The 27,464-nt window shown below is 39.2% G+C and overlaps 2 protein-coding genes across 2 annotated transcripts; both read left to right on the forward strand.

Moving 5' to 3' along the window:
• The first annotated feature begins 77 nt into the window (after nt 1-77).
• On the forward strand, nt 78-24,321 carry LOC122645021 (putative disease resistance protein RGA3). The gene is made up of 6 exons (XM_043838375.1): nt 78-383; nt 504-875; nt 1,002-2,978; nt 22,508-22,598; nt 23,598-23,719; nt 24,145-24,321. The coding sequence occupies exons 1-6, from the start codon at nt 78-80 to the stop codon at nt 24,319-24,321; spliced, it is 3,045 nt and encodes a 1,014-aa protein (XP_043694310.1).
• Nucleotides 20,490-22,495, forward strand: LOC122646325 (putative disease resistance protein RGA3). The gene is made up of 2 exons (XM_043839861.1): nt 20,490-22,108; nt 22,217-22,495. The coding sequence occupies exons 1-2, from the start codon at nt 20,524-20,526 to the stop codon at nt 22,477-22,479; spliced, it is 1,848 nt and encodes a 615-aa protein (XP_043695796.1). The 5' UTR covers nt 20,490-20,523; the 3' UTR covers nt 22,480-22,495.
• Nucleotides 24,322-27,464: the final 3,143 nt, after the last annotated feature.

A 27,464-nucleotide genomic window follows, 5' to 3' on the forward strand; every position in this document is an offset into this window, starting at 1 on the left:
GTTCTTACTTACATTCCTTATTTGTGTCACTAGTACAACTACTTTGGATCATTAATTACCAAAGAAAGGCGGTAACAATGGTTGATGCTATTGTTTCCAGTGTCATCCAGCAATTGGGAGTGATCATCCAAAAAGAGATGGAACAAGAGGTACGATTGGTCATCGGTGTGGAAAAGGACATTGAAGACATCTCCACTACTTTTACAACAATCCGTGCTGCGCTGAAGGATGCTGAAGATAGGCAATTCAAGGATGCATCGGTGCAGGTTTGGTTGCAAAATCTGAAAGACGTAGCCTATGATATTGATGATGTGTTGGATGAGTGGAGCACAACAATTCTCAAATCATCCTCCTCCTCACAAATGATAAATTATGATGGAGGAGTACTTGATGATGATGATGATCATCATCATCATCTTGCCAGTAGTAGTAGTAGTAGTAGTAGAAGTGGTTTCAAAAAGGTATGCCCCCGCAACTTGTTTTCTCCTTGTTATTGTTTCAAGCAAATTGGTTTGCGCCGTGACATTGGTCATAAGATAAAGGAGATAAAAGAAAGACTAGATAAGATTGCAAGTGACAAACATAAGTTTGGGTTTATTCATGAAATTCATACTAGAAATATTGATAACATAGATGATGAGTCTAGGAGGAGGAGGAGACTAGAAACTAGTTCCATCGCTGATGTCAATGAGATATTTGGTCGTGACATGGATAGGGAAATCATAATAAGCAAGTTGTTAATCAGTGAGGGCAATCAACAACAGCAACAAGTAGTAGCCGTCTCCAATAAGGAAGAAGTCCCCATAATCTCCATTGTGGGTATGGGAGGTATGGGCAAAACGACCCTTGCCCAACTTGTTTTTAATGATGATAGGGTAAAGAACCATTTTAACAACAGAATGTGGATACATGTGTCTGAAACTTTTGATAAAATGAAGATTGCCATGCATATTATTAAATAAATTGGTGGTGCTGGGAACAACATTAATAATGTTACCCAGCAAGGTGGTGGTAGTGGTGGTGGTGTTATCTCATGGGAAGATGTGCATCTTCAATTGACTAGTTCTGTTGAGGGAAAGCATTTTCTACTAGTGTTAGACGATGTGTGGAATGAGGATCCTTCACAGTGGGACCCATTGAGGTTATCTCTCAAACATGGTTCTTCCCAAGGAAATAGAATTATTCTCACAACACGCAACGAGAGGGTTGCAGGCATGATGGGTACAAGGTATGTCCATAGATTAGGAATATTGTCTGATGAAACCTGTTGGACACTGTTGAGACATTATGCCTTTGTTGGATTAAGGCAAGAAGGAGAAGGAGAAGGAGAAGAAGAAGAAAAGTGTGAGAGATTGAAAGAAATTGGCATGAAACTCGCAAAGAAGTGTAATGGATTACCTCTTTCGGTGAAGACTTTAGGAAGTCTTTTGCGGTTCAAAGAGTCAAAACGGGATTGGCAATATGTGTTGGACAGTGATTTATGGAGGGTTGTATCAACCGATGATAAACCAGTCTTGCCGGCTCTATTACTAAGTTATAATGATTTACCCTCCTCTAATTTAAAGCAATGCTTTGCATGTTGTTCTCTCACCCCAAGAGGTAATTATATTAACAAATCGGGCATAATCTCAGAATGGATGGCACAAGGCTTTCTTGATGGCAGCTTGACCACAGCAGACGGTGAAGAAGATTTGATCAAAATAGGTGATGATTACTTTAATAATTTAGCCATGCGCTCATTTTTTCAAAAAGACATTACAAAATCAAGAGGACCAAAACAATACCGAATGCATGATGTTGTCCATGATTTTGCCAAATACCTTGCGGAGGACGAATGCTTTACTCTCAGGATTAATTCTGCTGCTGCTGCTGCTCAGGAATTAATTAACTTTAGGAAAACCCGTCATGTATGTCTATCAATAGCAGAAGAGATACGCATGATTCCTTCTTTCATTTACAAGGCAAAGAAACTGCGCACTCTTACAATCTATGGAGGAGGAGGACATATACCTTCAGTTTCTTCTGATTTATTTCGTCACTTAACATGTCTGAGGACATTAAATTTGGGTGGTACTTACCTGGAAGAGCTTCCAAATGAGATAGAGAAGTTAATACATCTAAGGTACCTTAATTTGGACGGTGCAAGGTTCAAAGAACTACCTAAAACGGTGACTACTCTGTACAATTTGAGAGTATTAAGTCTTTACGGATGCATAAATCTTTGTAAACTACCTGAAGGGATTTGGAGATTGGTCAATTTGATAGTTCTTGATTTGAAAGAATGCCGCCAACTAAGCTACTTTCCAGAAGGAATTGGGAGATTATGCAAACTGCGTATATTGTCATACTTCACTATCGGTGGTGGGGTGGAGCAGAGAGGAGGATGTAAGATTGGAGAACTAAAAGATCTCAATTTCCTCCAATATACTCTAAAGATAATAGGTTTGGGGAGAGTGGAAAATGGAATTGAGGCTAAGTTGGCATGCTTGAATAATAAGCAACATCTTCGTGCTTTGTATTTCTATTTTAATCAATTTACTGGTCTTTCACTAGTTGATGAGGGAGGTATTGTTGATGAGGAAGGTATTGTTGATGAAGAAGCAGATTACAAAGAAAAAGAAGAAGAAGAAGTAGTCGATGGAGAAGATAAAATAGAAGAAGTCGATGGAGAAGATAAAACAGAAGAAGTAGAAGAAGAAGAAGAAGAAGATGTTTTTGATGGAGGAGATATGTTGTGGAGGAAGAGGATGGAGGATGTTCTAGAAAGCCTCCGACCACATCCAAACCTTGAGAAACTTTCAATTGTTGATTACCCTGGTGTTGTGTTCCCCAATTGGATGGGTAGTCATACAGAGCCCATGATTTTCTCCAATCTAGTTTTCTTGGAACTGCGTGGGTGGAGGAAGTGTAAGCAATTGCCTCCGACTCTAGGGAAACTACCATCCCTTGAAACCCTTGTAATAAGTGGAATGGATAAGGTGAAATTCATGGGTTTTGAATTTTTTGGAATCGATGATGATGATGATTATGATTATGATGGTGGTACAAGAAGAAGAAGAAGAAGAAGAAGAAGTGACACAATTATATTCCCCAAGTTGAAAGTATTTATGTTGGGTCCGATGCAGAAGTTGGAGGAGTGGAATATGAGAGTACAAGAAGAAGAAGAAGAAGATGGGAATAATAAAGAGTTCATGTTTATGCCGTGTCTACAGCATCTTGTTCTTGCTGTATTGCCCAAGTTAAGGTCGTTTCCACAACACCTTACCCGGGGGGCTACATCCCTGAGGAAATTGCTCATATGGAACTGTCCAAAATTGAATTGGATGATGATGCCATCATCTCCATCTTCTACCTCCCAATCCCATGATCTTCCCTACCTACATGTTGAGGAGTTGATTTTAAAATGGGATGCAGGTTCATTCTCAAAATCATTATCATTACAACTACCAAACAACAACAACCACATGTTGTGGTTGTTTCTCCCTAAGCTCAAGTTGCTGCGTGTGAGACAATCACCTTACTCCTCGTTACCTCAAGGCTTAGGGAAACTCACATCCCTTGAGATTCTGGATATCCGAACATGTTCTAAGATCAAGTCAATACCTGAGGGTGAATTACAGCATCTCACCGCACTCCAAGAGTTGAGGATCATGAGATGTCCTGCCTTGAGACGACGTTGCCGAAAGGAGATAGGAGAAGATTGGAGCAAGATATCCTATATCCCAAATATCTTCATCGACGGCGAGAAGATCAAATGATCAGTAGAAGCAAAACTTCCACAAAATTTCACATGAAAGGTAACAATAGTATAATGCTAAAAGTTTATTCTTTAATAAGCAATTATGTTGCAGAATTCATGGTGCTTTCTTATTCTATTCTATTATATAATTTATTTTTTTTTTATTTACCATTTTTTAGATGATAAAGAAAATCCAACAACTATTTCAACTTCTCCTCTATGGGGTATCTCATCTCACACTCAGAAAGAACTGGGGGATAGGCGACAAACGAATGAGAAACTCCACAGCAATTTCGCTTCCAGATATGTCAGTACATCTCTTCCCAGGTCCATTCATTACTTGATTTTGTTGTTAAATTCTTTTGTTTTTTTTTTTTTTTTTTCGTTTTATTTAATTTATTTGTTTTGAATTTTGTTTCTGATTGATTAATAGTGGTTGTTTATTGAGGATTCAAATTCTCAAAAGTAATATTGAACGAAACCAACTTGGCCTCTTCCTTCACCACCGTGCTCCTCAAGGTATGTCTAAAATAAAAATACTTTTTTCTTTTTCTTTTTCTTTTGGTTTGGTGTTTTTTTTACCCTAATTTTTTTTTTTTTTATTCTTTCTTCTTTTATTGATAGATCAGATCAGAGCTTACTCTGCGTGTGTTAAAGTCTTGCCGTTTTGATTCTAAAATTCTATGATTGAAAGAGAAGTTCACTGGAATACATATGAACGGATACACGGTTAGGATGGTCTGATAATCTGATTTTTTAGTGTAATTTATTTCATTTGTGGTTCTCATCTAATGGTGCTTCTGTACTGGTCACTTATCAACTCTTTTTTTTTTTTTGGGTATGGTTTTCTTTTATGTTTCAGGCATCAATTTTTTGAAAGCCCATGGTAAAAGTGCATAAGACAGCTACTTGATGTGCTGCCCACGGAGTGCACCTTAGAGGAGTTGCCCTGCAAAGATTGCTTACCTTGATTTTAATCTTCGAAAGACAGAAAATGCAAATGGGTGTCCAAGTCCTTGCCACTGATCCCAGGGAACTTGAAATATATTCATCAAAGGTAATTTGATGAACATTGGATCTTTTGAAATAGGGTGTTACAGTGCAAAATAATAAGATGAATTGTTAGGGGCTATAAACCAAATTTAAACCTTTGAGAGGTTCTGGACGGAACTTTCACTTCTGGAAGTACAATGGATGTGGATTCTGGAGATTGGGGTAGGCCACTAGGGTTTGAGTATTAATTGAAATTGTTATTATGGTTACAAGGGTTTATACATTGCAATTTATTGCACAACTTTCTTTTGCTTCTTATTGATTCAATCATTATGTCTATGATCAGATGTCAAAGGTGGAGCTGAACAAAACCTAGTGACAAACATGATTTTGACTTCGGCTGCAACTCAGTATTTTGAATTTGATATATTGGTTATCAGGTATGGATGGAATAATTTGTTGTTGGATTTATGTTCAGTCCGGATTCAAATGTCTCTTTGTCTTCTAATATAATAAGAATGCCATTGCATGTTATGGAACAACACCATGAGCTGGTTTCTTGTGTATAGAGTCAATGTTTGGGTATTCTACATTTCTACTTACTGAAACAGTTGCACATTTGATATGTTAGATGATCCTGATGAAAATTGTTTTCTTCTATTTGTTTTTCAGTACTTCTTAGAGCCTGGGATGGGATTGTGGCACTCCACTTGCTGCCAATGAGAAAGGATGCTGCCGAAAAGAATGAAGGCTGCTTCGCTCTTCTAGACGCATCGGATCCCCTATAACAAGCGAGCTCTTTACCCACAAATTCAAACATGTGGGCGGAAAATGCTATCCTGCTCTATTGTTGCATAGCAATAGAATCCTGTTGATCCTATCCTGGTTAGTTGGCGCAAAATGCTATTCTGCTCTATTGTCACTGTCTGACCCTTTTTTTCCCTTCGCCATTTTCAGCTACTAATCCTTGTTTATACCTTTGATTGTCATATTTAAATGTTCAGAAAGGAAAGCAAATAGAAAATTGACACCAATTCATTCAATTGATCGCCACAGGTTGCTGTTTTTGTCTTGGAACTCCTTTTTTTTAATTGGGTAACTCTTTGCTTTCAGACGTTGCTAATTCAACTAGCTTGGTAGTCGTCATGATCAACATTCATATCTTTCATTTTTTTAGTTTTATTTTTTGTGTGGGGGAGGAGGGAGTCGCAAATTCAATTCCCTATTTTCTCGTCTTCAAATTTTACAATCCAGCATAATTTGCTTTTAACCTGAAATAGTTTTAATTTTCTATGTAGCCATTTAAAAAATTAAAAAACTAAAGTATCCTTATAATAGGAACCCTTTCTAGTATCTAGAGCTTATTGTTGTCACAGTATGTTTGACTAGTGGGAATTCTATGCCATAACATTCATTTCTATGGTTACAAAGGAATGGAAAAATAAAATTCACTTTAAAATTGTCATGGGAAATGTCAAACAACTCGGATGTAGTAAATTTATTGGATCCATTTCTTTGCATGTCGGTAAAATGTCTTTTATTAGTTCTGAAAAATTATAACATTATCTGTTCTTTGATTCAATTTTTATCTTCAATATGCACCTGTAGGTTTCAACCTTGCTGATAGGGAAAAAGAGGAAACATTTGATTCTTTGCTTCTTTGGCTTGAAGATGTAGTTATGGAGGAGCGCGTTACTGATGATGATGTGATCCTGCTAAAGGGGACCAAAACCCCAAGTGCGGTATGTGAATTATTGTATTTAATTATGTTTTTAGTCTGCAGAACCTGGGTAACCAGGATCCCTTTGTTTGCATGGAATTCAACTTGGACAGGCCAGAGTTCAGGTCTAGTCTACAAACAATAAAAGGTCTGAAGCCCATGCTGAGCCATATGGGGCATATACAATTGCTTTATTCTTCAGTCACAAAAATATCTTTAGACTGAAAATCAGGTTCACTGTGATTGAATTTAGTTTTGTTCTTGTAAGCTCTGTCTTTACTCTGTAGGTCTAGTCATTGGCCTATTCCATTTTCATGCCTGTTCCTGCAAACTTGATTACATGATCTTTTACTCAAAGAAAGACAATTCGACTAGTTTGATTTTTCTTGGCTTCCTTAGTTAATTTATATATTCTTTCCAGGTCTCCTTGATTCTCAGAGGTGAGAATGACTACATGCTCGATGAGATGGTGTGAGCTTTGGGTGATTCTTTAGCATCTTTAAGAGAACACTTGGTTCCAATATGGTAAAGACCTACACTTGTTGATCTTTGTTTTGTTGTTTTAATTTTTCAAGATCCTTATTTTGCTGATTATTCTTCATTTCCTCTTATATTCTGACTTTGATTTAATTTCTAAAGTTGTTCATAACACGAGGTTCCTGGAAAGGCAGACTAGAAACAAGTCTTTTTATTCTTATTTCTTATTTTTCTTTTTGACATAAATTTGGACAATAGAGGTGGTTGCTGGTGGCAGTGCAGTTGAGGCTGTTTTGTCTGTGTACTTGTAGTGTCTTGCAACAACTTTAGATTCTTGAGAGTGGTTTGCAACTGCAGAGTTCTCTGAATCACTTCTGATTATACCAAAGGTTTTCACTCTTTACATGGCATCTGTTTTTTATTTATTTATTTATTTTTTTTGGGGGGGGGGATAAAATAAATGATAAATTCAATTCAACCTGTGAGATGTGTGACTCCTGTATTGAATGCAGGTTCTTGGAGTGAACGCTGCAAAGGATGTGACTGTGAGTCATTTTGCTTGAATTTTGACTTCAAGTAGGACTCTGGTTGGAAGGGAAATGGTTTTAACACAAAAGAAAAATGGAAAATTTTCTAATAAGGGAAGGGTTTGCTGTCAGGCTGTGTGACCCCGGTGCCAGTGTGTGGGGGGGGGGGGGAGGGGCAAAGGGATCGTGCGCACAGGCATCTAAGGGGAGGGACGGCGTAGTCATGGATGCTACCGGGGCAGCGTTATTTTTCCCTTATTGTAATAATTACCAGTAATGATTCGGCAACTCACTCAAAATATTCCAAATCTGGTTATTAAAAAAAATTTACATTTATGAGGTTAAACTTTTCCAGGGGAACTAACTGCAACAACTTAGAAGGTGAGGTTATTGAGCCTGCAATGAGCAAAGTGAAGAGATTTAACAGGTAAAGACAGAAAGACTTGGTAGGATGTCAATTTGGCTGAAATTATAGTTTGGATATTCATTTCGTGAATTCTGTATTCCAGTTTCGTTACCAAAACTTCTACTACAATTTTGCGTATAGACAACGTGATCAAGGTTGTTGATCAAAGATGAGCGTGAAAATGAAGAGTAGGACTCCCAAGTCGTAAACCCCAAGACATAATACAAGCTACAGTTTTGCTCAGTTCGTGTATGCATTGATGCTGTGAAACTGAATGGGTGTATTGTTATGTTTCTGATTTCTGATGTTGTGTGTGGGAAGCCATTGCATCAGTTATGCGAGACTTGCCAACTGGGTTCTCCAAAGTTATCAATTAGATCTTGGGATCGAGCTCCAAAAATGATGGGGCATGTCCGAAGTGATACTAATACCTTGATTCATGGATTCAACTATTACTCATATCAATGGCTGCTTAAAAACTGATACGTAGGGCCTATACATTCTAATGCAGGTGCTCACAAACATGATTTCTTGCCATTTTTTTTATGGGAGAAAGTTCTCTGTCTGGGAGTGTGGCCTATGCCAACACTCCCATGAGTCTATCTCTCTCCTCCCTATTTGGAAAGACACCTCTACCCCTTTGTTTTAAGGAGGAGAGAGATAGACACATGGGAGTGCTGGTGTAGGCCACACTCCCAGACAGAAAACAACTTCCCTTTTTTTATTTACCCAATGCAAAGACAAGTTGACATTGTTTGATTTTTGTGGTCCATTAATTAGTTTATGTGAAAAAGATTGTCACATCGCGAATTGCGAGTGTGTAGATTTCTGCACACGCCTTCTCACATCTCTCTACTGGATCCCACACAATCTCTCTCCTCATTAATACCCCCTATAGGAGTGATCATGAGTAAGTTAACCTTGCTACAGACCTAAATGCTAATGTGTACACGATGTATACTCCCATTCTTTTCAAAATCTGTCATTTTTGACACTCTCCCGAGTCTGTGACCCTTATATGTAAACCAAATCAGAAGGCCTTTGCTCTTAATCCTAATGGAAAATCAAATGACTAGTCCTCATCACAAAAAAACAAAAAAAAAAAAAAACCCTTGGCTTCAAGTGAGTCTTAGACTCCTATGGGATACCACATGTATGGACTCCTAATCATTGGACCCATAAGTAAGCCCATGCCTAATGATACAAATTTAGGCCCACCAGGTCCACTTTACCTGCTTATAAAATGGGGCTCATGGGCCAACAGCATTATTGTTTTGGGAAAAAGTTCTCTGTCCGGGAGTGTGGCCTATGCCAACACTCTCATGAGTCTATCTCTCTCTTCCCCATTTGAAATGACAGCTCTACCCCTTTGTTTTAAGGAGGAGAGAGATAGACACATGGGAGTGTTGGCGTAGGCCACACTCCGGGACAGAAAACTGCTTCCCGTTTGTTTTTTAGGCCTCTTTCTCCCCAAGGTAAACTGGGTGGCTCCCACAAGATATATGTAGAGACTATGAATATTCCCTCGTCACTTTGTTCAAAGGAGAGCAGTACTTTACATACTCCAAAGCTCTTCCGGACTCTCCATTCCAAATAAAGAATATTCTAAAGCTCTTTCTTAACAAAGAAAATATATCTTCAATGCTCTCCTTTAAAAGATAGCGAACCCAATGTACAAAATTGTGAATCATTGGGTTTTCTTCTTCTTTTTCTAATCTTGAGCTTCAATAACTCCCATGACCATGAATGAGACCTCAACCCTTCTGTTGTGGAGTACTTTGATTTCCATTGAGAGACGAGAGAGGTTGGCTACTGTGATGGGAAACTAATCTCATGGCAATTGTATTATAAACCAACTTCAATTTGAAATAAATGAATTCTTGGTTTTGGTAGATAGATTCCAACTACCAGAGATATTCAAGATGAGGTCCAAAAGTCTAAAATCTAAATAGCTTGAAACTTAAATTATGGTAATTTTTTTTTTTTCAGATCAGATTAAAATCTCTGTTCTTCTTTTATTTTATCTACTTTATGCCAAAAAACCAAAAAAAAAAAAAAAAAAAACCTTAAAAGGATAAAAAAGTGTAAGAAAGAAAGATTATTCTTATTGTCTTCACTTACTCCACCAAATGGGTCACTTGGGTTTCTTTACGTGATCCTATCAGAATGTCAAAAATCAAAAGGTATAAATTAATTTCAAACTCAAGTTTCTTGTGGTAATCACTTTTTTTTGGTATCAGGTTTAACTCATATTATCTAACCCACGACAGTATGATTTGTTCAAAAGAAGAAAAGGAAAGCAAACCCAATCAACCCCACCACACAAAAAAATGCCCCAACGACCCTATGCCAAACAAGGGATCGATACTTATGTTCAACATGAACGAGAAGCCAAAGATGAATTCTTATTTTGTTGCGAAAGCAGAGATGTAAGGGATCAATACTTATGTTTAATATGAAGGAGAGAGCAAGAGATCAATACTTATTTTTATCATCATGACTGGAAAGCAAGAGATGAATAAATAGCTCTACTATAGTAAAATGATGCTTTCTCATGGCATTAATTAAAGAAAGACGTTCCATGGAAGAATTAAAGAGCAAAAGTAAACAACTTCAATTAGAAATATTATTCTAGCTTGTTGCAAAGGATCCAACAGGTAGTACTTAAATTAAGTAACTTGGGTTTCTCATTACCTCAACCTTCTAACCCAAAATCCCTCTCTAGCTGCCTCGATCCATTCAACAATATTCATTCCCCTGCTGCTACTTGATCATTACCATCAGCAATGGCTCAAGCTATTGTTTCCAGTGTCTTACAACAATTGACCTCCATCATCCAAAAGGAGATGAAAGCAGAGGTACAACTTGTCATCGGTGTGAAAAAGGACATCAACGATCTCTCCACTACTTTAGCAACAATTCGGGCTGCGCTTAAGGATGCTGAAGATAGGCAATTCAAGGATGCATCGGTGCGGATTTGGTTGCAAGATCTGAAAGACGTGGCCTATGATATCGATGATGTGTTGGACGAGTGGAGCACAACAATTCTGAAATCATCCTCCTCACAAATACATGGAGTTGATGATGATGATGCTGATCATCGTGTGAGTAGTAGTTGTAGTCCTTTCAAGAAGGTATGCCCCCGCAACTTGTTTTCTCTTTGCTGTTGTTTCTAGCAAATTGGTTTGCGCCATGACATTGGTCATAAGATAAAGGAGATAAAAGAAAGACTAGATAAGATTGAAAGTGACAAAAATAAGTTTGGTTTTATTCATGAAACTCATACTGGAAATATTGAAAACATAGATTATGAGTTGAGGAGGAGACTAGAAACTAGCTCCTCTGTTGATGTCACTGAGGTATATGGTCGTGACATGGATAGAGAAATCATAATTAACAAGTTGCTAAGCGAGGGCAGTCATCAACAAGCTGTAGTGGTTTCTGGAGTCCCCATCATCTTGATTGTGGGTATGGGAGTGTTGGACAAGTGTGTGTCCATCAAATCCGGTTCAGTCCGGTTCAACCCGGTTCACCTTTGTATTGAACATTTATACATTTTAGTTTAATATTGTCACATGCGATATAAACTTTTTGAGCATTATGTTTCCGTAAGTTATACTTAAAATGGTAGTCACGACTAGGGTTTCGACTGGGCACCCTTATCATATGGTCGTCGCATTGGGTATGCCTAGACATGTGATGTCAGGGTACAAATGCGAGTGCTCACATGTTTGATGTGTGCATTGGCGAAGAATCTACTTTGTCGATTCCCTCATGTATTACTGCCAGATATTGGAAGGGATAGACATGTGTCATCGACACCCTGTACCTGAGGGAACCCTGTCACTGCAAAGTGTGATCGCATTCTTTGGTTCATCAATGACTGAGACTCATGCGAGTCAAAGTCGGTGTTCTGGGAATGCGTGAACACTTTGTGAGTGAAGGAGTTATCCAACACGGTCACCACTGCCCGATTGGGGAACACCAAGATAGAGACTATCTGTGCATGGTCGGATCAGAATCTGGATCCAGTACCATTTTGGAAATGGTTTTGCAAAATTTATTTTACATAAAATGATACATTATTTATAGTTATTTCAAATAAAGTGTTTTATCGAGTTTTGCGGGACCCAATCGGATGCACAGACGCTCTTATATGGACATGTACTATGGATTGGGGTTTGGCAGTACATGTGTACATACCCTAGATTCCATAATGATGGTGTTGATTAGTGGGGGGGTTGTATATGATAAATTGTTATCATATAGGGAGTTATTTGGAATTTGCTAATTTAATTGGCTCTTTATTTAATTAATGGATTTGGTGCTAATTGTAATTATCCATTAATAATTAAATAAAGAATCTAATTAATACTTTCCCTATTAGATTCTGGTTCTTCACCTGTGTAGCACTTTGAGTTTAAACAGAACTGTCAGACTGAGAGAGAGAGAGAGTCAGACTCTCACTAGGGCTCTATTAAATCTATCTAGGATTTAATTAAACCCTATTATTATAAATAGGTGACCATAAAACGCAGAAGGGAGAAGCTCTCCACGTTTGTGGAGCAGACACTCTCTCTCTTGCATTTTTGGTTTCTCTCTCTCCCTCTTGTGATCTCTCTTCTTCTTCTTGCTTCTCTCACCTGTGTTTGAGAGTTAGGGTTTGTGAAACCCTAGATCTATGCTGAGGAGTTTGAGGGCATCTGGGATTGGCATGTAGAACCTTGGTAGCACCATTGGAGGTTCAGATCTGTTTGCTTGGAACGCTCATTGGAGGAAGAACCATTGTCTATTGGAGGAGCAACACTTGAGGCTCACCAGGTTAGCAGTTCTTTATTCATTCTTTCTGTTCATTGATTATTAATATTTATGGGATGCGAAAGAAATTCGAATCGACTAATTTCCGCTGCGCATTCGAGTATGGGATGGATCCCTCTTGCCATGTGATGGACTAGAGACGAATTTCTCCATCCCTATTGTGATAATTAATTTTATGGAATGCAATAGGGAAGGAGAAACCCTAATAGGGATACACCAGGGTTCCCATGGGCGACCATAGGAAACCCTAAAATTAAAATGGGGCATCCATGGGACACCATGGGCTAACCCAAGGCGTGCAAAACCCTAAAGATAAATATCTTGGTCTCCCTAGGGAACCATGGTTTGATCCCTGGACCGCTATTTGGCCAAAAGTGTGGTATCAGAGCCACCTTTCCCACCCATGAATATTAGATAATTAATGGTTAATATGATTATCATGAGTGGGATGCAAGTTGGCACACGGGTGGTTAGGATATGGTTATTGTAACAACCTTCCCATGTGCACATGGGTAGTTACAAGGTTGTTAGTGTAACAACCTACCCATGTGATAATGGATTTGGTTTGTTTTGTTTATTCCAATTATTGAAGTATGTATCCAATTAGGTTGTGACTAATTTTTATTTTAAAATTTTTTAATCATGTTCTATATGTGGGGGGGGGGGGGGAGCGCACGCTGCCAAGCCTCTGCGCACGCCCTTCCCCATGAACCTACCCTTGTGCGCATCCCCTTACGGGCTGCGGGCCTGCAGGCTGCTATCCGTGGGCCCTATGCCTATGGGCTGCGCAGGGAGTGCCTGCAGCCTGCGCAAGTGGGCTGCATGCACCCCCCTTGTTTTCCCTCCAGTTTAAAAATAAAAAATAATAAAAAAAAATAGATTTTTCAAAACAGAATTTTATTATTTTGTTTTGTTTTTGGAGCATGTGATGTGGTGGTTCAGTAATTGAAGGAATCCATGTTTTAATTTTTGGTTCACTTGCTTTAATGCCCATGCATGAAATTATATTATGATATAATTATGGGAATGGCATTCTAATAATTGGATGGATTGTTTATGTATGTGATACATGGGGTTATGGGTGGATGTGATGCTTCTCTCTCTTTCTCTCTCTCCCCCTTTCTTTTTTATAAACAAATGTACTCCACCCCATGGGCAGCCCAAATGGTGGGTTGGTTTCTCCATGCGGGGTTTCTTTATTATTATGGAAAGGAAAGTGTATAGAATTTTTCTTAGGTTTCCATTGTAAGTTTAGAGGAGTTAGGACTCTCAGGGCATGTTGATGGTGATCCATATGTGGTGCTCAAAGCTTATGGAGATGCAAGTCATCTGCTTTGAAGACGTAATCGGGCGGAGGAGATGATCGAGGCGTGGCATCCATGGCATGAAAAATGCACCCAAAGTTATTAGTTTTATTTTTATTGGGAGGGTTCTTTAATTGCTTCTGATAAAAATGCCGCCATCCCATAATCACTTTTAATTAATGTTGATTAATTATGTTGTTTAAATCTATCCATGTATGTAAGAGTTAATTAATCCCTCTTTATTCACAATACATGTATGATATGGACTAGTCTTAATCGGTAGACATGTCCATGGCCTCCTATTGAAGATAAATGTAGAAAGTGTGTGACATGACCCCGCATAAGACGACAGGACATTACCAGGACCTCTATCACACATTTATCTATATTTATCTCTATCTAGATATGTTAGGGTATGGATAGTGAGAGGGCATTGCGACAGTGGGCCATCTTTCATGATTTCATGATTTCATGATTCTAATTAATGCAATAGGTAAGTACATGACTTGGGTGTATGTCAGTCGACAGGATCTGGACATGACACCCAGGTGGCCAAAAATATTGGAAGCCCATGAGGCGGACAGCTTAGTCCACACTACCATGGTGTGTATAATGACTCCCGATAGGGTAAGTTATGCATGCAAGGGTTGTAGGTATCCAATTCATCTTTTGGGTTATGAGGGAAACCCAAATCATGAAAGACCATTGATGTGTGTGTGCTCAATTTATTATTTTCAATGGTCATTAATTAGCACGTGGTTATTTACTTGTGCATGTGTAGATTAATATACGATGGTTGCTGTTGATTCCAACCTGTTAACACTCATTAGCGAATACAAACTTAATGGTACAATCTATGTCGATTGGTACCGAAGCATTAAGTTGCTCTCGATGCTTGAAGGATGTACACGTTCTAGATGAACAAGTTCCTCCTCAACCCGACCCGAACGATTTTAAGGCAAATGAAGAGATGCAAGAGTTCCTCATGAGAGATTCCAAGGCATCACTCTATATCCTAGGATCGTTGAAAAAGTCAGTTGTAGACTCAGTCAAGGATATATGCACTGCTAGGGGTAAAATGGATAAGCTTGCTGAATTATTCAATAGGCAGTTGACACACGCACATTCTGATGCGGTGAGTCAAATCCATAACTCCAAGATGTCCCAGGGGACTCCAGTGATGGATCATGTAATGAAAATGATCAATTTGTTTGAAAAATTGGAATCCATGGGGACTGGTTTCAGCCTGTGATACAAGACTGATGTGATCTTAGCGTCACTCACTTCTGCCTACGCAGCTTTTAGGATGTCCTACAAGATGTCCGAGAAGGAGATGGAGCTCACCGAGCTTGCTAATGCACTGGTAGAGGCTGAAGCATCCTTGAAAAAGGACAAGGCTGAGGTCAATGCAACTGGGGCAAAGCCTTCTTCAAATGGGAAGAAGAAGAAAAAGGGAAGTAAGGGTAAGACCCTGAAAGCCAAGGGTGGGAAGTCTGGCAATAAAGGTAAAGGCAAGTGCTTCTATTGCAAGAAGGAGGGTCACTGGAAAAGAAACTGTCGTGCTTACCTGACAACTTTGAAAGACAAGAAGCCGGATGAAACAAAGGCTGCTAAAGAAGGTACATGTGATGTTCACGTTCTTTATGAGTCTAATTTGTCTTTTGAACCGACCAATTCTTGGTTGGTGGATAGTGGATCCACTGTTCACATTTGCAATGATTTGCAGGGGTTCAAGGAGACAAGGAACCTGGAAAGAAGTGAAGTGCGTCTTCGGATGGGCACTGGAGCTGAGACCATAGCGTTGGCTGTGGGAACTTTTATTTAAATTTTAGTTCTGCTAGTTTAGTTTTAAAGGATTGCTATTATGTACCCTCTTTCAAGAGGAAGATAATTTCAGTTTCAAAACTTGTTTTGGACGGATATAGTTTTTCCTTTAATTCTAAATTGATTATTCGTTTTAATAATTCCTTTATGGCATCCGGATATATGCAAAGTGGTTTGTATTTTCTAGATTGCCCTATTAGAACGAATGTTATTTCAAATGTTGATTTGAAAGAAAGCGACTCAGTGAACTCAACATATCTGTGGCATCTAAGATTGGGTCACATTAATGTGGGACCGAATCAGTAGATTGGTGAGGGATGGGCCCTTAGAGAGTCTGAGGGTGGAACCATTCCCCACCTGTGAGTCATGCCTTCAGGGCAAAATGACCAAGAAACCCTTTAGCAATAAAGGTACTAGAGCCACAGATCTGTTGGAGTTGATACACACTGACGTGTGTGGACCCATAAACATACAAGCAAGATATGGGTATGAGTACTTTATCACGTTCACCGATGATTACTTTAGATATGGTTACATGTACTTGATGCGGAGGAAATTGAAAGACTTTGATAAATTCAAAGAATTCCAAGCCGAGGTCGAAAGACAGCTCGATAAACGCGTCAAATCCTTACGATCAGATCGTGGAGGGGAGTATCTATCGGATGAGTTTAAAGAACATCTCATATCCCAAGGGATAGTTAGTCAGCTAACTAATCCAAGCACACCACAACAAAATGGTGTATCCGAACGACGCAATCATACCCTATTGGATATGATCAGGACGATGCTCACTTATAGTGAGCTGTCTCTTTCTTTCTGGGGGTACGCTTTAGAGACGGCGATATATATCTTGAATAGGGTTCCATCTAAGTCTGTAGCCAAGACACCCTTTGAGTTGTGGAAAGGGTGAAAGCCCAGTATTCAATAGCTTAGGGTATGGGGTTGCATAGCACATGTGCGAAAGCAACAGACAGACAAGTTAGAATCCAGGACTTCGAGATGCTATTGCTTAGGCTACCCCAAAGGCACGATAGGCTATTATTTCTATGACCCAGTTGACCAAAAGGTCATTGTAAGTAAACATGTCACATTTTTGGAGGAAGAAATGATGACCCAGAGATCCGAACCAGTAGTCATAAAAGAGCTATCAGATGGCTCAGAAATGTCACTTCCAGAAGTGAGACCAACTGACATACCCGCTGAAATACCAACACCTGAGGAACCTCGATGCAGTGGGAGGACTATTAGACCACCCACCAGGCTAACTCTTCTAACCGAAGAGGAAACAGTGGAAGAGTTCCACATGGTATCGGTTGAATCGGAAGATGATCCGATGACATTCTCTGAGGCTCTAAAGGATGTTGATTCCACTAGGTGGCTGGAAGCAATGCGCTCTGAAATCGATTCGATGCATTTCAACAAGGTCTGGACTCTAGTCGATCCACCACTTGGTGTCAAGCCGATTGGATGTAAATGGATCTTCAAGAGGAAGAAGGGCGCAGATGGAAAGGTCGAGAGATTCAAAGCGAGACTGGTGGCAAAGGGTTATACCCAGAAAGAGGGTATAGACTAAGAGGAAACCTTTTCACCAGTAGCGATGATGAAATCCATCAGGATTTTATTGGCTATCGCAGCACACTTTGATTATGAGATCTGGCAGATGGATGTGCAGACTGCATTTCTAAATGGGTTCCTTTAAGAGGAAATCTACATGGAACAGACAGAGGGGTTCTCTTCCTTGGAGGAAGAAAGAAAGGTGTGCAAATTGCAGAGGTCCATTTATGGGCTGAAGCAGGCTTCCAGGAGCTGGAACATCAGGTTTGATCAATCAATCAAATCGTTTGGTTTTGATCAAAACTTGGATGAACCATGCATTTACAAGAAGATCAATGGGAGGGCAGTATGTTTTCTTATTTTATACGTAGATGACATATTGCTGATTGATAACGATGTAGGTTTTCTTTAATCGGTAAAACAGTGGTTATCCACAACGTTTTTGATGAAAGACCTTGGTGAAGCTAGCTATATCCTTGGGATCAAACTCGTAAGAGATCGCCAGAAAAGGATGCTAGGCTTGTCACAGGCTACCTATATAGACAAAGTCCTGGTCAGATTTAGTATGGAGAACTCCAAGAGGGGAAGTGTTCCCTTCAGACATGGAGTCAGTCTTTCCAGATCTCAATATCCTCAGTCTCAGACAGACATTGAAGAGATAACGAGGATTCCCTATGCCTCAGCAGTAGGGAGTCTTATGTACGCCATGTTGTGTACGAGGTCGGATATTTGCTATGCAGTAGGCATGGTAAGTCGTTATCAATCTAACCCTGGACGCGAGCATTGGAGTGCTGTCAAGAATATCCTCAAGTACCTAAGAAGGACTAAGGAATATTTCTTGGTTTTCGGATCTGATCAGTTGTCAGTATTGGGATACACAGATTCGGATTTTCAAACTGACCAGGATGACAGAAAATCCATGTCTAGGATGGTATATCTAATGGGTGGAGGTGCCATTGTGTGGCGGAGTGTGAAACAAAAGTCTACAGCCGATTCTACTACCGAAACAGAATACCTTGCAGCTTGTGATGCAGCAAAAGAAGGTGTTTGGCTGAGGAAATTCCTATCAGATTTGGAGGTAGTCCCTGATCTTTTCAGGGGCCCTATTCCCCTGTTATGTGACAACAGAGGGGCCATTGCACAAGCTAAGGAGCCTAGGGCTCATCAGAGGAACAAGCACGTGCAGCGGAAGTATCACCTCATCAGATAGATTACCCAGCAGGGTGACGTGAGTATCTCCAAAGTGGACACAACTGAAAATGTGTCTGATGCCATGACAAAGGGTTTGTCACCAGGAGTGTTTGAGAAACACATGGAGGGCATGGGTTTAAAATGTATGGGGAATTGGCTTTGATGTACAAGTGGGAGATTGTTGGACAAGTGTGTGTCCATCAAACCCGATTCGGTCCGGTTCAACCCGGTTCACCTTTGTATTGAACATTTATACATTTTAGTTTAATATTGTCACATGCGATATAAACTTTTTGAGCATTATGTGTCCGTAAGTTATACTTAAAATGGTAGTCACGACTAGGGTTTGGGCTGGGCACCCTTATCATATGGTCGTCGCATTGGGTATGCCTAGACATGTGATGTCAGGGTACAAATGCGAGTGCTCACATGTTTGATGTGTGCATTGGCGAAGAATCTACTTTGTCGATTCCCTCATGTATTACTGCCAGATGTAGGAAGGGATAGACATGTGTCACCGACACCCTGTAACTGAGGGAACCCTGTCACTGCAAAGTGTGATCGCATTCTTTGGTTCATCAATGACTGAGACTCAAGCGAGTCAAAGTCGGTGTTCTGGGAATGCGTGAACACTTTGTGAGTGAAGGAGTTATCCAACACGGTCACCACTGCCCGATTGGGGAACACCAAGATAGAGACTGTTTGTGCATGGTCGGATCAGAATCTGGATCCAGTACCATTTTGGAAATGGTTTTGCAAAATTTATTTTACATAAAATGATACATTATTTATAGTTATTTCAAATAAAGTGTTTTATCGAGTTTTGCGGGACCCGATCGGATGCACAGACGCTCTTATATGGACATGTACTATGGATTGGGGTTTGGCAGTACATGTGTACATGCCCTAGATTCCATAATGATGGTGTTGATTAGTGGGGGGGTTGTATATGATAAATTGTTATCATATAGGGAGTTATTTAGAATTTGCTAATTTAATTGGCTCTTTATTTAATTAATGGATTTGGTGCTAATTGTAATTATCCATTAATAATTAAATAAAGAATCTAATTAATACTTTCCCTATTAGATTCTGCTTCTTCACCTGTGTAGCACTTTGAGTTTAAACAGAACTGTCAGACTGAGAGAGAGAGAGAGTCAGACTCTCACTAGGGCTCTATTAAATCTATCTAGGATTTAATTAAACCCTATTATTATAAATAGGGGACCATAAAACGCAGAAGGGAGAAGCTCTCCACGTTTTTGGAGCAGACACTCTCTCTCTTGCATTTTTGGTTTCTCTCTCTCCCTCTTGTGATCTCTCTTCTTCTTCTTGCTTCTCTCACCTGTGTTTGAGAGTTAGGGTTTGTGAAACCCTAGATCTGTGCTGAGGAGTTTGAGGGCATCTGGGATTGGCGTGTAGAACCTTGGTAGCACTATTGGAGGTTCAGATCTGTTTGCTTGGAGCGCTCATTGGAGGAAGAACCACTGTCTATTGGAGGAGCAACACTTGAGGCTCACCAGGTTAGCAGTTCTTTATTAATTCATTCTGGTCATTGATTATTAATATTTATGGGATGCGAAAGAAACTCGAATCGATTAATTTCTGCTACGCATTCGAGTATGGGATGGATCCCTCTTGCCATGTGATGGACTAGAGACGAATTTCTCCGTCCCTATTATGATAATTAATTTTATGGAATGCAATAGAGAAGGAGAAACCCTAATAGGGATGCACCAGGGTTCCCATGGGCGATCATTGGAAATCCTAAAATTAAAATGGGGCACCCATGGGACACCATTGGCTAACCCAGGGCGTGCAAAACCCTAAAGATAAATATCTTGGTCTCCCTAGGGAACCATGGTTTGATCCCTGGACCGTTGTTTGGCCAACAGGGAGGTATGGGCAAAACGACCCTTGCCCAACTATGGGTCTATGTGTCTAAATCTTTTGATAAAGTGAAGGTTGGCATGGATATTATTAGAGAAATTGTTGGCGGTGGTGGTGGTGGTGAGATCACATGGGAATATGTGAATCGTCAATTGACTAGTTTGGTTGATGGAAAACATTTCTTACTCGTGCTAGACGATGTTTGGAGTGAAGATCCTATTCAGTGGGACCCATTGAGGTTATCTCTCAAACATGGCTCTCAAGGTAGTAGAATTATTGTCACGACTCGTAATGAGAGAGTTGCAGGCATGATGGGTACAACATATGTCCATAAATTAGAAATATTGTCTGACGAAGCCTGTTGGTCATTGTTGAGACAGTATGCCTTTGTTGGAAGGCAAGAAGAAGAAGAAGAGTGTGAGAAATTGAAAGCAATTGGCATGGAACTAGCAAAGAAGTGTAATGGATTGCCTTTGTCAGCAAAGACTTTAGGAAGTCTTTTGCGGTTCAAAGAGTCAAAACAGGATTGGCAATATGTGTTGGAGAGTGATATATGGAGGGTTGTATCAACCGTTGATAAACCAGTGTTGCCGGCTTTGTTACTAAGCTATAATGATTTACCCTCTCATTTAAAACAATGCTTTGCATATTGTTCTCTCTTCCCCAGAGGGAATTATCCTTTTACCAAATTGTCCGTAATCATTGAATGGATGGCACAAGGCTTTCTTAGTGACAGTATGGCAGCAGCAAGCAGCAGCGATGAAGATTTGATTAGAGTATCTGATGAGTACTTCAATAATTTGGTCATGCGCTCATTTTTTCAAAAAGATGTTATAAATTCAAGAAGAATCATACAACTTTATCAAATGCATGATGTTATCCATGATTTTGCAAAATCCCTTGTAGAGAAGGAATGCTTTACTTTGATGATTGATGCTACTGCTGTTGCTGCTGCTGCTCAGGAGGAATTTATTAACTTTAGCAAAGCCCGTCATTTATGTGTATCAATAGCAGAAGAGATACGTAGGATTCCTGCTTTCATTTACAAGGCAAAGAAACTGCGCACTCTTAAAAACATTGGAGCACCGGTTCCTTCAATTTCTTTTTCTGAGTTATTTCGTCACTTAACATGTCTGACGACACTAGATTTGGGTGGTACTTACCTTGAAGAGCTTCCAAAAGAGATAGAGAAGTTGATACATCTAAGGTACCTTAACTTGTCTGGGGCAAGGTTTAAAGAACTACCTAAAACATTGACTAGTCTGTACAATTTGCAAGTATTAATTCTTTACGGATGCATGAATCTTTGTAAACTATCTGAAGAGATTGGGAGATTGGTTAATTTGATAGTTCTTGAGCTGACAGAATGCCGCCAACTAAGTTATTTACCGAAAGGAATTGGGAGATTAAGCAGACTGCGTAGTTTATCAGATTTCATTGTCAGTGGTGGGGTGGAGATCAATGGAGGATGTAAGATTCGAGAATTACAAGATCTCAACTTCCTCAAAGATACTCTAAGGATAATTGGTTTGGGGAGAGTGGAAAACGGAAATGAGTCTGAAATGGCATGCTTGAAGAATAAGCAACAGCTTCGTGCTCTGTATTTTTATTTTAATCAATTTACCAGTGCTTCACTAGTTGATGAGGAGGTCGTTAATGAAGAAGCAGAAAACCAAGAAGAAGAAGAAGAAGAAGAAGAAGAAGAAGAAGTTGATGAAGACGTTGTCGATGAAGAAGATAAAACAGAGCTGGAAGGAGCAGAAGAAGAAGAAGAAGAAGAAGAAGAAGAAGAAGAAGAAGAAGAAGTTGATGGAGGAGATATGTTGTCGAGGAGGAGGATGGAGGATGTTCTGGAAAGCCTCCGACCACATCCAAACCTTGAGAAACTAATAATTCGGGACTACCCTGGTGCTGTGTACCCGAATTGGATGATGGGTAGTGACTTCATGATGTTCTCCAATCTGGTTTTCTTGGAACTCAGTAATTGCAGGAAGTGTAAGCATCTGCCTCCGAGGAGGAAAACTACAATCCCTTGAAACCCTTGTAATAATTGGAATGAATAAGGTGAAATTCATGGGTGTTGAGTTTTTTGGAATCGATGATGATGTTGAAAGTATTTTTGTTGGGTGCGATGCAGAATTTAAAGGAGTGGGATGTAAGAAGAGTGCAAGAAGAAGAAGAAGATGCTGGAATAAATAATAAAGAGTTCATCTTTATGCCACGTCTACAACATCTTGTTCTTATTGGTTTGCCCAAGTTAAGGTCGTTTCCACAACACCTTAACAGGGGGGCTACATCCCTGAGGAAATTGTTCATATGGGACTGTCCAAAATTGAATTCGATGATGCCATCATCTCCATCTTCTACCTCCCATGATCTTCTTCCTTATCTACATGTTGAGGAGTTGATTTTGAAGGAAGACACAGGTTCATTTTCAAAATCATTGTTAGCACCAAACAACAACAATAACAACCAAATGTTGGTTCTCCCTAAGCTCAAGTTGCTGCGTGTGAGACAATCACCTTACTCCTCGTTACCTCAAGGCTTAGAGAAACTCACGTCACTTGAGATTCTGGATATCCGAACCTGTTCTAAGATCAAGTCCATACCTGAGGGGGAGTTGCAACATCTCACCGCACTCCAAGAGTTGAGGATCATGAGGTGTCTTGCCTTGAGACGACGTTGCAGAAAAGAGATAGGAGAAGATTGGAGCAAGATATCCCATATTCCAAATATCTTCATTGACGGTGAGAAGATCAAATGATCAGTAGAAGCAGAACCTCCACAAAATTCCACTTCAGGTACTTCAATTGAAAGGTATGCACAGTCTGCTAAGTTAATTCATGGTGCTTTCTCATTCTATTCTATCATATAATTTTTTTTTATTTACCATTTTTAGATGATCGAGAGAATCCAACAAATATTTCAACTCCTCCATGGGGAATAATGTCAACGTATCCCATCTGCAAAGCTCAAACACAGAATACACCATCTCCCATTTGATGAAAAGAGAGAGAGAGAGAGAGGATTCAGAAAGATCTCTTCCAGATATGTCAGTACATCTCTTCCCAGGTCCATTCATTACTTGTTTTGTTGTTTAGTTCTTTTATTAATTTTTTTTTTGTTTTATTAATTTATTTGTTTTGGATAATAGTGGTTAATTGGGGATTTGAGGTTCAAGATACCATAGAACTCGAATTCTCAGAGCCAATATTGAATGGAAACAAACTTGGCATCTTCCTTCACCATCGAGCTCCAGGCATGTCTCTAATAAAAGTACCTTTTCTTTTTCTTTTGGTTTGGTGTTTTTTTTTTCTCTAATTTTTTATTCTTTCTTCTTTTTATTGATAGATCAGATGAGAGCCTCCTCTGCATGTTAAGGTCTTGCCATTTTGATTCTAAAAATCTATGATTGAAAAATAAGTTCGCTGGATAAGCTGATAATAGTGGTTAATTGGGGATTTGAGGTTCTTGCCGTCATTTTGAGTGTTCTTGAGAGATATCCATTGTATCTTCTTCCATTACATAGTGAATCATCTTCAGCTTCACCAGTGGACGTAGCACATCATATTGGTGTGTGAACCACATTAAATCCGTGTGTCATCTTTGCTCTGTTTTGTTTCTATTTGTGTGTTCGTGGTGTTTGTTTTAACTTCGTTTCTATCAACTGTTTTTTTAATCTGTTTTCTTTCATGTTTCAGGGCATCAATATTTTGAAAGCACATGGTAAAAGTGCAAAAGACAGCTACTTGCTGTGCTGCCCAAAGAATGCACCTAAGAGGAGTTGCCCTGCAAGGATTGCTTGCCTTGATTTTAACCTTCAGAAGACAGAAAATGCAAATAGGTGTCCAAGTCCTTCTCACTGCCAAGGAGCTTGAAAAATTCATCAAAGGTAATTTGATGAACATTGGATCTTTTGAATTAGAGTGTCACAGTGCAAAATAATAAGTTGAATTCTGAGTGGCTATAAACTAAATTTAAACCTCCAAGAGGTTCTGGAAGGAATTGTCACTTCTGGGAGTATAATGGAAGTTGATTGTGGAGATCGGGGTAGGCCACTAGGGTTTGAGTATTAATTGAAATTGTTATGGTTACAGGAACTTATACATAGCAGTTTATTGTACACCTTTTGCTTCTTTTTTATTCAATCCTTATGTCTATGATCAGATTTCAAAAGTGGACCTAAAACATGATTCTGACTTCAGCTGCAACTCAGTATTTGGCATTTGATGTATTGGGTATCAGTCCAAATTCAAATGTCTCTTTGTCTTCTATTATAATTGGAATACCATTGCATGTTATGGGACAACACCATGAGGTGGTTTCTTGTGTATAGAGTCAATGTTTGGGTATTCTACATACTGAAGTTTATCTTTTGTCATTTCTAGTACTTCTCCCCCCACCCTGACCTTACAGAGGCTGATACATGTCCTGTGTATCACCCTTTTTTCCGATACATGTCCTCTGCCTAAGTTATGGTTGTAAAGAATAACTGAATCTCGACTCATACTTGCACCCAGTCCTGTGCCCAAAACTATTTGACAGAGCCCAGTACATATAGTCTCAACATTTGTTTATTTCAATGTAACCTACCCTCTTAAGTAAATTGTTTGCGTATCCCTGCATACAAGTTTCTTAGTTGAAAATTTAATATGTTAGATGCTCCTAATGAAAATTGTTTTCTCAATTAGTATTTCAGTACTTCATAGAGGCTGGGGCTATTGTATCAACAGTGGTATGTTTCATTTTCCTGAAATATCCTGTAAATGAAAAATATATTAGTGGTTGTGAATTGGTTCTCTAGTTATGCTGTGCTAAAAGATAATTTGGGAGTTGCTCTGTTCGTAGCACATCTTGTAGGATGGAAATCGGGCATATTTTACTTTCCAGTTGTTTCTGTGTTTGCTCTGTGACAGATGAATGGTCCAAACTTTCTGTGTTATGTTTGCCTTTCTTGCTTTTGTTTCTTCTTTTTTTTCCCCACTATTCTGCCTGTCTAGGCCCCCGTTTTTTTACTCTGCCATTTTCATCTGCTGATCCTTATTGATAACCTTGTCATAGTTAAATGTTCAGAAACGAAATAAAATAGAAAGTTTTTGTCTTGGAAATATTTTTTTTTTTTTCTTTTATGATAGGTAACTCTTTTCTTTTAGAACCTGCTAATTCAAGTTGGTGGTTGTCGTGCTCAACCTTGACATCTTTCCTTTTCTTTTTTTTTGTGTGAGGGCATGGAGTATATCCCTATTTCTTATCTTCAAATTTAACAATCCAACGTACTTTGCTTTTAGCTTAAATTTCTATGTAGTCATTACCACACTTCAACTCCCCCCCCCCCCCCCCCCGATAAGCGGAATATCCGAAGCTTATAGCTGTCACATTGTGTGTTCTATGCCATAACATTCATTTCTTTGGATACAAAGAAAAATGGAAAAATAAAATTCACTTTAAAAGTGTCATGGGAAATGTAAAACAACTCAAGCATGGTAACTTTATTGAATCCATCTGCTTCTCTGCATGTTAATAAAATGTATTTTATTAGTTCTGAAAGATTTATAACATTATCTGTCCTTCGATTGAATTTTCAACATTTGCTGATAGGGAAGGAGAGAAAACATTTGATTTGTCTCTTCTTCATCTTGCAGATGGACGAGCGCGTTGTTTATGATGATGTGATCCTGATAAATGGGACCAAAACCACAAGTGTGGTATGTCGGTTATTGTATTTAAGAATGTTTTTAGTCTGCAGAACCAGGGTAACCAGGATCCTGTTTGCATGGAATTCAACTTGGACAGGCCGGAGCTCAGTGTGTAGTCTACAAACAATAAAAGTTTGGAAGCCCATGCTCAGCCATATGGGGGATATCCAATTGCTTTATGCTTCAGTCACTAAAATATCTTTAAACTGAAAATCATGTTCACTGTGATTGGATTTAACTCTATAGTTCTGTTCTTGTAAGTTGTCTTTGCTCTTTATGACTAGTCATTGGCCTATTCCATTCTCATGCCTGCGCTTGCAAACTTGATTACATGTTCTTTTACTCAAAGCAAGACAATTCGACTAGTTTGATTCTTCTTGGCTTCCTTAGTAAATTCATACACTTCTTTCCAGGTCTCCTTGATTCTCAGAGGTGTGAATGACTACATGCTTGATGAGATGGATCGAGCTTTGGGAGATGCTTTAGCATCTTTAAGAGAACACTTGAGTCCAATGTGGTATAGACCCCCACTTGTTGATCTTTGTTTTGTTGCTTTAACTTTTCAAGATCCTCATTTTGCTGATTATTCTTCATTTGCACTTATATTCTGGGTTTGAATTTAATTTTCGAAGTTATTCATAACACAGGCAGACTAGACACAAGTTTCTTTTAGTCTTGAGGTGGTTGCTGGTGGTGCTAGAGTTGGCTGCTTTGTCTGTGTACTTGGACTGTCTTGCAACAACTTTAGATTCTGGAGAACAGTTTGCAACTGCAGAATTCTCTGAATCACTTCTGATTATACAAAAGCTCTTCGCTCTTCACATGACATTTTTTTTTTGGGGGGGAGGTGGGGGGGGGGGGTTTGATAAAAGATAAATTCAATTCAGCTGCCTCAGTGTGGTGAGTATGTGATGTTCCATAATGTAAGGGTATTTATGTAATATCCCTTTATATGTTCTAATATAATCCTACTTGTATTAATGCCCAGGCTGTGAGGGGCAATCTAGTAATTAGCCCATTTGACCTAAACCCTAGTTTTCCTATATATACTAGCTGGAGGCAGCAGTCTGGGTATTCCAAACTAGATACTCAGGGTGTAATGCTTTAAGTAACCTTGTGCTTAAAACCCTAACCCTAACAATCTTAAAGCATTAGAGTTTGTGTGATCGACCTTGGAGATTGGAATCACCGTGGCGGTTCTTATACGATCAACTTTGGAGATCAGATTTGGCGCCGCTCATCGTTCAAGTCTGCAGGATTTATTCCTCTTTATCCAGAAGCTTTGGTAACCAAAAGCTTTCTGGTTGTTCGTTTGTTTTTTGTTT

Source organism: Telopea speciosissima, chromosome 11, assembly GCF_018873765.1.
Source record: "Telopea speciosissima isolate NSW1024214 ecotype Mountain lineage chromosome 11, Tspe_v1, whole genome shotgun sequence".
Taxonomy (NCBI): Eukaryota; Viridiplantae; Streptophyta; class Magnoliopsida; order Proteales; family Proteaceae; genus Telopea; species Telopea speciosissima.